Here is an 11,660-nt window from a genome sequence, read left to right on the forward strand (position 1 = left end):
GGTTAAAAAAAAATAAAGCACTACCAAACAGAGCCTCAATGATGTGTTTTATAAGTTTTTTTTTTTTTTTTTGGTGAAAATGTTTAATTAGGTTTGTGAATATATTAAATATGAAGATGATTCATGCGTATGTATGTTGGTACAATAATTATTTTAACGAAAGAAATACAAAACTATTTTGGTGTAAATATAAAATTCTTACGATTTACAAAATTACAACCTCCTCTTCCAACAGTTACCGAGAATTTAACGATTCTTAGAACACCTCCATCAGTACTAACAATCCCAAAAATATACTACGTTTTCAATGTGGATTGTAGTCTGCACATAGGACAAGAGGCTTGTCGCTTTCGCCATTGGTCTATGCATGCCAAGTGAAACGTATGCCCAGAAATGGGAAGTTTTATAAAAGTAGTCTAGATAGTTTGGTATATCTCTAACCTCATCAAGTATACAAATGAAAGATAGTCCACCATAATATTGAACAAATTATTAATGTTCCACCATCAAATAGTTGAACTTTAACAGGGATTCTCATTTTTAATGGGGATTCGTTGTGAGGGTCACATTACATTGAACTTTAACGATCCGAACCATCCATTTTTTAAATTGCACCTATTAGATCTTCCTTACAAAATCTTAGCCAAATCGGAAATATTTGAGACTTTTAATTGAGTTCAAATAAATTAACAAGCACTTTATTCTATAAGAAAGTGAAATTTCATTGTGATTATTAAATAGACAAATGGTTTCTGATTGAATTGAATTTTTTTAAGAATGATCAATGAATCAAGACTTACAAAGTAAACGATTGGGATCGTTGAAGATGGAAAATCTGCAACACAAAACCATATGGTATAAGGCAAGTTAAATGAACAAGTAATGGATGTCACTGCAGTTAAACAAAATGAAGGATTGTGTGTTCAGGGAAGGAGCGGCATTAAAAGAATTTGACATCCCCTTCAGAAAGAGAACAAGATCCAACCATTCATCATGCTTCAAGCAATCTAGATTAAAAATTAAAAATATGTTTGTAAGAACTTCAACAGGTAATTTGAGCATATAAGAATGTGGCGAATGAGATTCGCTCAAACAACCTGAAAATTGAAGAGTTAAAGCCATCTCCATTCTATCTACGTGGAAGTCCTATCAATGCTTCAGTACCCTATCATCTTACAGTGTTGGGCAGATAGAAAACCCACAGTGTAATTAAGGATTCAATCCCAATATCAAATTTATACAGTATCTGTTAGAATATGTGTAGGTGTAATTTGGCCATATGTTTGAGTTCAAATTGGTTTAGAAAAGTCTCATTGAACGAGGTTTGGATGTCCTAGTTTATATACGAATGAAATGGAGAATTGATCATATAATTACTCACTTATTATATTAAAATTGGGAAACAATATTGTTGGATTCCTGCAAGTATTTTAACAAGACAATAAAAGAGATTGTTTGTCAATATAAAAAGTGGCCACTGATCTCACAAAAAAAAAAAGACGCTTATTATTGGACTTAGACCTATTGTAAGTCAACCTTATTGTTTATGCAAGAGATGAGAAACTTACTATTGACGTTGACTATGACTTCATCTTCTTCATTTGCTAAAGGTCAGATTGTTTCTTATTGTATCCATAGAACTTACAGGTAGCATAGATTTCAGTGGCTTTCTCAAGTCCTTCAAATCAGCCAACCTGCATGGACGTAACAAACATCTAATTTCACCTCCAACACTAAATCTGTACAGAATAGTCGTTTTAACCACAGAGGATTGGTTGGCCCCGTTTGCTTTAAGTATTTCCCCCATTTGGTTAAGAACCTGCAATAGAAGCAAACCGGGTGATTAAAAACAGATTTTAACCATCAACTACACAACTAATAGTCTTATACTACTTATTAATCTAACAACTGCAATCTGAGGCACGGCAGTTGGAAGAAGATGATGCCTCATGTGGACTCTAACAAATGGAAGAACACTTAAAAGTAATAAAGGATAGCAAAATCAGTATCGCCATCCCTCCAGTCCACATTGACAACAATTCAAGAAAAAGAATCAGAATCAGACATTTCAGCTAAAGAATCCTAGTAAAGCCAATAATAGATTCAGAATATTTCCTCTGCAGTCGAATAACAGCTCCTACGAAAATCGGCACAAACAGTCAGTAATGGCATTGTTGAGAAGACGAAATATGCACAAGAAGCAGAAACAGTCAGTAAATGACCATAATAACCTGCTTATACTGAAAGCTCTCGAGAATCGCAAGAGATTACACCGTAACAGTCAGTAGATGACACAACGAACTTTATTTTAAACATTTAGATTTACAGTAGAGAAATTTTCACTTATACATAATTATAAGCATAGTGATTCTTCAATGTTGCAACTTTGGTAGCTCTTAAAGCAAACCTTTATGCAGCAAACAATTTGAGAAATGGTATCATAGAACATTGATTTGGACAAAGGAGAGGAATTAGACGGTGATGGCTAAAAGTTGACACTCTTAAGATGCAGTACATACTCTGCTTATATTTTCAATGCTGATGTTGTGATCAAGTGCAAAACTATGTTCTTCCTAATATAAACTCTAAAAAAAGACCAACCTGTAAGCCCTACAGGCTAAACTAATCTTTAAAACGATCTTGTTTCTGTTATAACATCTTCAGGATCTCGAGACCTGCAAAAATGGGTAGATAAGGATTGGCATCGGTGCTTCACCATTGAACGGCATACATACATAATGACTTTCTTAACGATTTTGAGCACATACTGTATTGCTCAACAGATGTGAAATAACTGAATATCATGTTGTTGGCTACAAAAATTACAGAAACCTACGTGGCGCGCAGGCCGAGTAATTAATAAGCTAACTACGTCCTTCGGTTGAATGCGGGGCGTGCCAACTCATCGGCCGAGCTCGGCCGAGGAGTAAAATTTGTTGATGTTGCGTTGAGCGCGTTGTTGACTTCTTTATCTTGCGACTGCGGCCGAGGAAGGAACAAATCTCGGCCTTTGGATTCTCGAGCCTGAAGACAAGGCTGCTAGTTCTACGAAGTTCAATATCAAATTCGGCTCTCAAGGTGCCGAATGTAGTAACCTGGTAACACCTCACTTCGCCGAGAAGGCTAATGAGATGACCTCTGCCAATAAGGATTTGAAAATCCTTCTCGACCGAGACTTGGATAGATAACCAATCGGCCTCGACGCAGTGCTGTTTATCCAAACTGAAGGTGCTTCGGGAACGGCTGATTCTACGGCAACAGTGCTGTTTATCCAAACTGAAGATGTTCGCCGGTTGCCTTCACAGTGCTGTTTATCCAAACTGAAGATGTGTCGGCGGAAAAAAGAAAATAAAAAAAATCTCAAGATGTTTGAGAGGTTTTGCGCAGGGCAGTTGTGTGTTGAATTGGAGGTCCTCTGAATGGTGTTCGCAGCCTTGTATTTATAGAAGCAGATGTGTGGTGCGGCTTTACTAGTAGAATTTGATTTCAATTCAAATTGACAGAAAGCCATCATCACCTAACTTTGCTTCGGTATTATCACCATTTTTCCAAAAAGCCCATGTTTTTTTCCTTTCTTATCTTTTGGATGCATTCCACGTGGCCATTTCCTTATCTCATGATAGGCCAAAGCCTATCACCACCTATTTGCCCGTGTGCAACCATGCATGCCACATGCTTTTCTTCCAACCACATGCACAAATGCAAAACACCTTCTCTGAAAATGCATAGCCGCACGACATTTAAGTCACCTTTGATCTTTTAATCCGGTAGCATTCAATCTTTTGGACTCCTTAATTATCTCCACATTTTTAGAAATAATCTTCTTAATAATTCCCCAGATAACATTGTGATTATTAAAATCATAATATTATCTAGACAAATTATTAATCAATTATCTCAACCTTCTTCCAATCCAATGGCTCAGAATTTTACTCATTCTACGGTCTCGATTGCTCAGGCCGATAGTGTAAAATCAGGTTCAAACATTGCCCCCCAATTTCCTTGAGCTTCGGCTCATAAGCCGAATGGTTAAGGAAATTAGTGCAGTCGAAGAACCCCTGTATCGTCGAAAATGAAGTGATTCGACGCAAACCAATAATCGTACGTTCCTTGACGGCTGAGTACCTCCACGTGACAACGAGAAATATATGATCAAGAAAAAAAAAAAAACAACTAGCATCCACCGCCGAAGAAAAATAATACTCAACGACCTTGATCACTCGGCAAAAGTTGAACTGAATTCATTTCCCGTGGTATATCCACTTCATAGCCTGCTATGTCTTGAAAGAAGCCTTGACGAGTTGGCCGAGCTCGGCCTAACATAAATCTAGCCCGGATCAAGTAATGACACGGGTAAACAAAACACCTTTACAGATCCATTGTCATGAGCTGCAATAAGCATGTGCAAGTCAACTGCAAGAAATAAGACAGGCCCTGATTCCAGATGTGTCTTCGCCTAGTACTATCAAAGGACCGAGGAAAACCAAATACGGTCGAGGGCCGAGAAAAACCAAATACGGTCGAGGGCCGAGAAAAATCAAACACGGTCGAGGGCCGAGAAAAACCAAATGGGGTCGATGGCCGAGAAAAATCAAAGAGGGTCGAAGGTCGAAAAAAAACAAATGGGACCGAAGGCTCGGGGACTCTCGCCCACCGCTTACTCCTTCAAAGAAAGTTGTACCCGCATGCATGAATTGATCTGTAACCATACATTCATCGAGGCATGTACGCTCTGTCGTCCCTGATTCTCAAGGCCACATCCCGTTTCGGTCTTGTTTGAAGCCTGCGGTCGTGCAGTCAACAGAACCATTAGGTTGCTCAAAATGGCAACGGGTACGTCTGCTATCGTCGAACTGGAAATGATCTGCATCTTCTCGACGAAGGCGACGCCGAGATCAGTCAAAGATACTGAAGAGAAAAGTCTGAAGGGCGTGGGAACTTCTCGACAGAAGCCAGAAATAAATATTGCTGCAAATATTTTCCTTTTCGGCAAAAGAATAACATATGATGTTAAAAGCCCACAGATGGACTTATATCTAAACCTCCACCGAATAACTTTCCCACCGAATGAGAGGGTGTGCCCACATGGAAGCCTACAATTTAAAGTGAGTGGCTTTTCATTAAACTTTTGAACTTGCCGTTTGCATTTGCATGCCATCTCTCCTTTGGCCTATTTTGATGTGACGTTACAGGCTATATATATATATATATATGCTTGTATCGTTGCAGCATGGCCGACATATATACGCTAACATTGGGAAACACATTGCTGACAAACTTTACACTTAATGTGGCTCGGCCAACTTTATTCGGTTGTCTCAAATGAAATCAAAGCAGACACCTAATCCTCTTTAATACTTGAGAAAATCAAATACTTCCACCGAATGTGAACTTGGCCTTGTACTCGACTCGTCAAATGGCCTTCTACAAACGTCCATCCTCGGCTCGGCTAATGTATTAAAGAACAACACTTTTTTTTTTTTTGTACCATCTTAATGCTCCCCTTATTTTCTTATGCGTCGGCTAAGAGGCCGAATGGTTAAGAAAAGAATTTATTCAATATATATATATATATATATATATATATATATATATATTAACAAACAAAAAAAAAGTGGCCGAACCCCTCATTTCTTAAAGTATCGGCCGAAAGGCCGAATGGTTAAGAAAATACTTTTTTTTTTTTTTTTTTTTTTTTTGTCCGAGGGCTCAATGCTCGTTGTCCCCCCGTATTTTCTTAAGTATCGGCCAAGAGGCCGAATGGTTAAGAAAGTAATTTAGCAAATGGAAATAAAAGTGGCCGAACCATAAATAGGAGGAGGCCAACAATGCTTTATTCCAAGCCGAGATCTTTTAATATCAAAATTCTCAAATTGATTTCGCTCTAGGCCGAATGAAGAACTTTCTCCAAATATTTTTGACTTGGTGATATATTTTTCATTTTCGGGCGTCGAATGTGTTAAACAATTATTATGTCCCCCAGACATAATTATTTCGTTAACTTCAGCTTTTAACTCGAGCAACTTGGCCGAATTGGATTGCTCCATGTCGGCTTTATTACCAATAATCATATCGCTTGGCGCAGTTTGTTCAACTGAAACCATGAATTGGTCTTGTTCGTCATTGGAACACTTTTCTGACGAATTATTTTCTGAGTTAATTTCTGGCTCAGAAACTGGAACATTTTCTTCTAGGCCTACCAAACTTTCAGCGGCGATTGAAAAAATATGTGGCCTTTGATCTTCGGCCAAAGTAACAATTTTCTTAGGCCGATATTTGATTACGGCCGGAGCGGAAAATTGCCCCCTGGTCTTTTCAACCAACCATTCCTCAAATGGAATCGATTTGTAGTCGAAAACATAAGGAAAATATTTTCCATCTAGCCAGGTATTAAACCGAGCCCTGTCTTCATTTACCCATTGCTCTTGCAGGGTAACAGGAGCTTTTATTCTCAACATGTAAGCGAATGACTTTTGCATCTCTGTATGGCCACGAAGAATTTTTTCCACTTCCAAAGATCTTTTTCGTTCCTCATTGGGTTTTTTCAATTCCTCTAGACGCTCGTACAATCGGCTACGTTGAGCCAGATTGGAATCTTGATATATCATATGAACTTCGTAATTTTAGCACTGGATCCCACCGGGCGTGCCAAAATGTTGACCCTAAAAATTACAAAGCCTACGTGGCGCGCAGGCCGAGTAACTAATAAGCTAACTACGTCCTTCGGTTGAATGCGGGGCGTGCCAACTCGTCGGCCGAGCTCGGCCGAGGAGTAAAATTTGTTGATGTTGCGTTGAGCGCGTTGTTGACTTCTTTATCTTGCGACTGCGGCCGAGGAAGGAACAAATCTCGGCCTTTGGATTCTCGAGCCTGAAGACAAGGCTGCTAGTTCTACGAAGTTCAATATCAAATTCGGCTCTCAAGGTGCCGAATGTAGTAACCTGGTAACACCTCACTTCGCCGAGAAGGCTAATGAGATGACCTCTGCCAATAAGGATTTGAAAATCCTTCTCGACCGAGACTTGGATAGATAACCAAGTCGGCCTCGACGCAGTGCTGTTTATCCAAACTGAAGGTGCTTCGGGAACGGCTGATTCTACGGCAACAGTGCTGTTTATCCAAACTGAAGATGTTCGCCGGTTGCCTTCACAGTGCTGTTTATCCAAACTGAAGATGTGTCGGCGGAAAAAAGAAAATAAAAAAAATCTCAAGATGTTTGAGAGGTTTTGCGCAGGGCAGTTGTGTGTTGAATTGGAGGTCCTCTGAATGGTGTTCGCAGCCTTGTATTTATAGAAGCAGATGTGTGGTGCGGCTTTACTAGTAGAATTTGATTTCAATTCAAATTGACAGAAAGCCATCATCACCTAACTTTGCTTCGGTATTATCACCATTTTTCCAAAAAGCCCATGTTTTTTTCCTTTCTTATCTTTTGGATGCATTCCACGTGGCCATTTCCTTATCTCATGATAGGCCAAAGCCTATCACCACCTATTTGCCCGTGTGCAACCATGCATGCCACATGCTTTTCTTCCAACCACATGCACAAATGCAAAACACCTTCTCTGAAAATGCATAGCCGCACGACATTTAAGTCACCTTTGATCTTTTAATCCGGTAGCATTCAATCTTTTGGACTCCTTAATTATCTCCACATTTTTAGAAATAATCTTCTTAATAATTCCCCAGATAACATTGTGATTATTAAAATCATAATATTATCTAGACAAATTATTAATCAATTATCTCAACCTTCTTCCAATCCAATGGCTCAGAATTTTACTCATTCTACGGTCTCGATTGCTCAGGCCGATAGTGTAAAATCGGGTTCAAACACATGTATATATTTTGTGGCGTTATTTACCAAGGGCTAGAGTGGTACAAATGTAAAATATCAGTAAGGTCATTGATTTATGAATATAGAACTTCTTGGAAGAAGAAGCGTTCTATATATTAGAGAGTTACAGGATCATTTTCTCATATACATACTTTACGTTAAATGGGTGGAGGATTAAGGCTAAGCCCCACAATAGGCCAACAAAGAAATTGGGATAGAATTCACTATTCATGAGTCAAACATAAGACCTCTCACTAACAAGTGAAGATGAATATCATTATATTGTAGTAACTTTTAGTTCATAAAATCTCCATGGCAATCATCTCAATTTGTAGGACTAGGATGTGATCGGACAATTGTAGAATTCAAGCATTCTACTTAACATTGACAAACTTGATAATTTATTGAACAATGATCTTCTATTTCTACAGAGAAGCTGTATATGAGCTTTCATAATAGTTGAAGGTGACATCTTCAAGGCATGTTTCCTTTCTTCTTCTTCAAAGCCTTTTTCCACTAAGTGGGGTCTGCTAGATGCAATACGAGGACTTCCCAGGAGGTCACCCATCCTAGTACTACTCTCCCCCAAACTCGCTTAACTTCGGAGTTTGGATGGGATCCGATGCATGTGAGTTGGTATGAATCGCATCCTAAGGATTCGACGTAAGATAGGAGTGCCGGCTAGTCGATCATATTCTCTAAGAATCATTTTCTATGTTCACTTGAATCTAGCCTTTGCTTAAGCACCATTCTGAAGGTTGTCATCAGCGGTGTACCTCCGATTGTTAACTAATTTTAAAACAACCAAACTGAAAAAGAATACGGCAGGCACAGGGGACAATTTTATAGGATTAATAGCATGGCGATGGGGGAAATAATACTGCACTGCCGAGCAAATACATTGAACAATGGCAAGACATAATCCAAAAATTTCAGGGAAAGTACCAAAAAGCATGTTATTTGGAGGTGGGTAGTAAAAACACCATAGCATTCCCCTCCTCCTCAATACAACTCTTTCCTTTATACCATTGTGAAGGAGCTCTGAGATGCAAGCAAGTACTGCCACAATTGCCAATAGCATACCAATTAGGGCATAGTAAGGCTTTCGCGTGGAGGAAACCTGATCAAAAGCAGCTGACAGAATCTCGAGGCCAAGGTTGGTGAATAACAGGATCTACTCTGAGGACGTAGCCTGCAGAAAAAGTTACACCACCTTCAATGAAGTTCTTATTTTTTATGAGAAAACAGAGAAACTTTCCCAATCAGCTGACAGAATCTCTAGACTAATACCCTTATCTCGTGGCGTTGCTCGTCAACCTCATTATTTACATCTTGGGAATCAATGCCAAGTGTAACAAAACCACTGGGATTTGAATCGTAGATACCCTGCAATTACGAGTTGTAACCAACCAAATTACTTCAATGTTGAAATTATAAATGATGAATGATAGTGAAAATATAATTTTAACCCCTGAAACTCAAATTTTTTTACATAAAACCCGATATAGTCTTTTTACCTGAATAAAACTCAATGACTAGGCTCTACATAAGCAGATTCATTAATTATGTTTGCCTTTACACATTTTGCATTTTAGATGCCTAAAACACCCCTAATTACGGTTTTAATGTATACATTTAATTCTATATATGCAGAATTTGAAGGGAGGGATTAATAAAAAAAATGCATTAATGTTTAAAATCATTGCATATTAATATATCATAACAAATTGTATATTAATGCTTCTGGCGCAAAAAAAAAAAAAAAAACAAAAACAAAAACAAAAAGCACTATGTTATACTTTCTTTAATATTTTGTAATTGTTTTTCAATTTGCATAAAATTAAACAATTTTAATTTAATCTTGTCATTTTCTTACCAAATGAAAATATGAAAGGGCACTATAAAATTTGCCCAGTAATAAAGCATGCCAAATAATTTACTTATAAAATAAAAGGAATGTTATTTGATTCAAAATAAATTTATCTATATTTTATATAATAATATAGGTGAATCATTGCACACATATATATTAGTAATAAAATGTGCCCAATATATATGTAATAATGCATGCAAATAATTCACCTATAAATAAAGGAAATTGGATTAAAAATTATATATCTACTACTTTCAATTTTCCTTTTTTTTTTTTTTTTACAAACATAATGTACCTACAACATAATTTACCTATTGTTTAATCTTAGAAAGAAAAAAAAAACTAATGTACCTACTGTTTTATTTTAATGGTGATAATTTGTCTTGGTTTAGTTTTTACTATATAATTTGGGCACTGTTTAACTTGACCAAAACAATGTAACTACTATTTTAATTTACCTACAAAATAAATGCTATTTGATTCAAAATTAATTTACTTATATTTTACATATAAATATAGATAAATTATTTTTAACATAGATATATAATAACAAATAAAAAATGTCTAATGTATGTAATAATCTATGTAAAATAATTTACCTACAACATAATATATTAATTGGTTTGTTATTTTATCAAACAATATTATTTGATGCAAAATAACTGATTGTACAAAGGATTTTCTTTTTTCATATACAAAAAATGTGCCCATAATAGTTTATGAATATGGATAAATTAATATATTATATATATATATATATGTATGTATGTTACTAATATTTATGATACAAGAAGGGTAAAATTTCCATATGGGGTTAGTCGCTAATCATGATTAGGGTGAGTAACAATATTTATTGACATAATTAGGATTTTGTGGCATAAGTTGTAAATATGTTGTAATAATTAGTTATAATTTGTCTACATGGTAGTCTATTTGAATTTTGAATTTTATTTGAATGTTTAATATTATGTAGATTTTTGTTTGGAAAATAGGAGTTTCAAGGGCCTTTCTCTAAAGAACTCCAAATGATAAACAAATACGGGCAGAAAATTTTGTTTGATCAAAGGATAAATTACAGTGGTGCTCTCTCCATCTGAACCACTTTCAGAATGCTCAGATTCCGATGGCATGACTAGGTAGAGTGATTCAACACCCTCGCATGCTTGGATGAAGCCGCCTTGGCAGAAAGGGCATTTCATTTCGACATGTAAAGTCACCACATGGCGACACCTGTAGCAGTAGTACCTAGTTGGAATTGCTTGCTCCGTTGTATTTATCTCGTTCATCTCCCAACTACCTTTCGATGCACAACCGTACATGGACTAGAATCATAAAGAAATAACTGTAACATAACGTAAAAAACAGCCAACCAACAGGCAATAGCCTTGCGTTTTTTAGAGTAACCGCACACACCTTCCATAAATTGATATGCAGCTTTAAAAAAACAAGGCTGCGATCCACAACTTGAGCAAGGGCTGGAAGTCGAAAGTTGAAATAAAATACGAAAAAAGGAGTTGGTAAGGTTGCATATAGAAAATTGGTATAGGGGAACTAATGAACTTAATTGATTAGAGAAAGAGGGGACCTGAGCAGCAAGCTCGTGATTGGCAGTGTCAGTGGGCGTCGCTACTCCTCCAACGACGACACCAACACCAACATTGCTGTCCTTCAGTAGCTTTCCATCTCCATCTCCATTTCATTCTTCGGCAGTTGATGCTCTCAATTAATGCCCTTACAGGATTCTTTGGTCTTTATTTATACGAGAGAGATACATGAGAGCCCAGAGTTGTTGACGAGTGAGGGGCCGGAAACGTCTTCTAAATTCATAGTTTAATCTAAATTTTATCTGAGCCCTGTCCCTTTCTACCGATAGATAACGTGCATGGTTGTCTTTGAGATTTTAGGAATCCTGTACAAATTTATAAAAGGAGCTTTCTTATGTTAATCTTAAAA

The 11,660-nt window shown here is 37.0% G+C and overlaps 1 protein-coding gene and 1 non-coding gene across 2 annotated transcripts; both read right to left on the bottom strand.

Moving 5' to 3' along the window:
- Positions 1-8,365: 8,365 nt before the first annotated feature.
- Positions 8,366-8,485, bottom strand: LOC125468479. Its single transcript, XR_007250865.1, has one exon. It is a non-coding gene; the product is annotated as a 5S ribosomal RNA (ribosomal RNA).
- A 609-nt stretch (positions 8,486-9,094) lies between these two features.
- On the bottom strand, positions 9,095-10,994 carry LOC108868273. Its single transcript, XM_048564043.1, has 2 exons — positions 10,784-10,994; positions 9,095-9,220 (listed from the first exon to the last, which is right to left on the bottom strand). Exons 1-2 carry the CDS (start codon positions 10,991-10,993, stop codon positions 9,113-9,115), a joined length of 318 nt encoding a protein of 105 aa, XP_048420000.1. The 5' UTR covers position 10,994; the 3' UTR covers positions 9,095-9,112.
- Positions 10,995-11,660: the final 666 nt, after the last annotated feature.

This window comes from the organism of the source record quoted next, unplaced genomic scaffold (assembly GCF_019419815.1).
Source record: "Pyrus x bretschneideri cultivar Hongxiangsu unplaced genomic scaffold, Pyrus_bretschneideri_v1 Contig38, whole genome shotgun sequence".
NCBI lineage: Eukaryota > Viridiplantae > Streptophyta > Magnoliopsida > Rosales > Rosaceae > Pyrus > Pyrus x bretschneideri.

Bases quoted from the DNA above. Each gene is read 5' to 3' on its own strand.
- LOC108868273 (XM_048564043.1), bottom strand. From the start codon at position 10,993: ATGAACGAGATAAATACAACGGAGCAAGCAATTCCAACTAGGTACTAC. The intron at 9,221-10,783 runs GTAATTTATCCT...TCGTAATTGCAG, and splicing joins CAGATGGAGAGAGCACCACT to GGTATCTACGATTCAAATCC.